Genomic DNA, 2,279 nt, shown 5'->3' with positions numbered 1-2,279 from the left:
TCTGTGTTTAGACAACAGGCCTGTGAAAAGAGTCATAAAGGCACCTTATCGTACATGCTTGGGATTCCTGCAGGCAAAGATCAAAGCAGTGTGGTAAACTGCGCCTGCGTGAATCCCTATATGAAATTGGCAAGCTGGTTGATCTTCTACCAGGGCTGAATCCTGCAATGCCCGCATCTCTGGTTGTGTGACCTTTGCCCAGGAGCTTAAGTCCTGTTTCAGGGATCTCCTGGTAGCGAGGTAACAAAAATAAATTCGCTCTTTGCAATTGCATGTGTGGCCTCTGGTTGTTCTTGTGACCCGCCTGCGTTGGCTCACACTGACAGGACAGACTGCAATGGTTGGGGTCCTTCCCCAAACTTCCCATGATAAGTCCTGTGCAATCCAAAAACGTTCTTCCCCTGCATCGAATAATGTGTTCTACACCCCCAGGCAACAATTCTCCTAGTCCAAGTGATGATCCAGAGAGCTGCTCTCAGTGACTCTTCTTGATGGGTTTCACACCTGGACGACGAGGCTGATGGCTCTCCCAGGGTGGCCCTGGGACAAGATGTTCATTCCCCAGAGCCTGTAATCTGGGTTCCCACTTCCCACTGAGACTCTGTGCTCTTCTTGGTTTTGGAGATGGGCTCTTGATGAGCTGGTGGCTCTCCAGTGATGGGCCTGAGAGCAGCTGGGGCAGGGTATTAACTGAGTTACTTCTCCTGCCATTGTTAGTGCCTTCTTTGTGTGTGCAGATGAGCTTCTAACCATTTAACACAATCCAACAAGAACGCGTATTTCCTGAGGCATCTGTGTCTGGAGGTTACATACATATGCATTGGTATTATCTAACATACGATAGCAGATCACCGGTAGTGCTGTCCAGAAATGCCGCGTGATTAGGGGAAAAGCTGTGTTGTTATATGGGCAATGGCTTCATTCAGGGCCAGTATCACAGTCTTGTTTCTGAGACTGTAGATGAATGGATTTAAGAATGGGTACAGGACGGTGTTCAGCAATGCTACAATGCTGTTAGTCTCCAAGGAAACATATTCTGAAGGACATGCATAGAGCACAATACAGCTCCCATATACAATGGCCAAAGTGGTGAGATGGGAAGAACATGTGGTAAAAGCTTTTTTCCTCCCAGAGGCTGCTGGAAGATGTAGAATACAGAAAAGGATGCACATGTAAAATGCCAGAGTTAAACATAAGGAACCCAGAATGACAAAGGATAAGAAAACAGAGTCTATTTTCCAGAGCAGGCTGGTGTCAGAGCAGGACAGTTTGAATAAGGGGGAGTTGTCACAGAAAAAGTGGTGGATCTTATTTGAGCCACAGAAAGTCAGCTGGGAGAGGATGACCAGGCGGTAACTGAAGAGTGTGAAGCCTGTGACCCAAGCAGCAACAACCAGGTGGATGCAGAGCTGAGGCTTCATGATGGCAGCATAACGCAAAGGTTGGCAGATGGCAACATAGCGGTCAAAGGACATGACAACAAGTAGAACAAACTCTGTACAGCCCAGGGCAAAATAGAAATAGGATTGGGCAAAGCAGCTGCTTAGTGAGATTGTTCTCCTACCAGAACCCAGGATCACAACCAATTTGATGCTTGTGGAGGATGTAAACCAGATTTCCAGGAAGGCCAGATTGCCAATGAAAAAGTACATGGGGGTTTGTAGGCGGTGATCTGCATACACGAGGAAAATGATGGTAGCGTTCCCCATCACTGTTGTCAGGTATATGAGCAGAAAGAACAGAGAGAGTAAGAGCTGTAGTCTTTGATCAAGCCCTGAGAAACCCTCTAGGATGAACTCAGTAACTGCAGTTCCATTTTCTGGTCCCGTGTTGAATTTCGGTTCGTCATGCCAAGACAGGAACATGTCAAAACCCAAGTGTGATAATTCCACAGTCTGGGTGAAAGGCTCTCCAAAACCTTCTCTGCTTCCTTCCTTTCTTCCAGTCTTCCTACAGCACACAGAGTACTTCAACCATTTCTCATACTCTGATTTTTCTATATCAAATGTCAGTCGGAGTTCTCAGAGAATTTGTTGTCTTCTTTCAACCTTTTTCAAACACTCATAAAGAATTCTTTCTTCATAACAGGGGCTTTTAAAGTCTCTTAGCTATTTATCCCATTCCTGGCAAATTCCAAATTCACGCAGACCTGTTCCAAACATCTGTCACACCTATGTGGCGAAGTCATCTCTTCTATTGCACAAACGCTAAACTATCAAATCAAATCAAATCAAATCAAGTCAAATCAAATGCAGGTTGAAATATTTTCTTTCTACTTT

At 45.5% G+C, this 2,279-nt stretch overlaps 1 protein-coding gene across 1 annotated transcript; it reads right to left on the bottom strand.

Moving 5' to 3' along the window:
* Positions 1–881: 881 nt before the first annotated feature.
* LOC135999893 (olfactory receptor 6E1-like) lies at positions 882–1,865 on the bottom strand. The gene has a single exon (XM_065653467.1). The coding sequence runs from the start codon at positions 1,863–1,865 to the stop codon at positions 882–884; it is 984 nt and encodes a 327-aa protein (XP_065509539.1).
* Positions 1,866–2,279: the final 414 nt, after the last annotated feature.

This window comes from Caloenas nicobarica, chromosome 30 (genome assembly GCF_036013445.1).
Source record: "Caloenas nicobarica isolate bCalNic1 chromosome 30, bCalNic1.hap1, whole genome shotgun sequence".
Lineage (NCBI taxonomy): Eukaryota > Metazoa > Chordata > Aves > Columbiformes > Columbidae > Caloenas > Caloenas nicobarica.
This window is presented reverse-complemented; position numbering and strand designations above follow the sequence as displayed.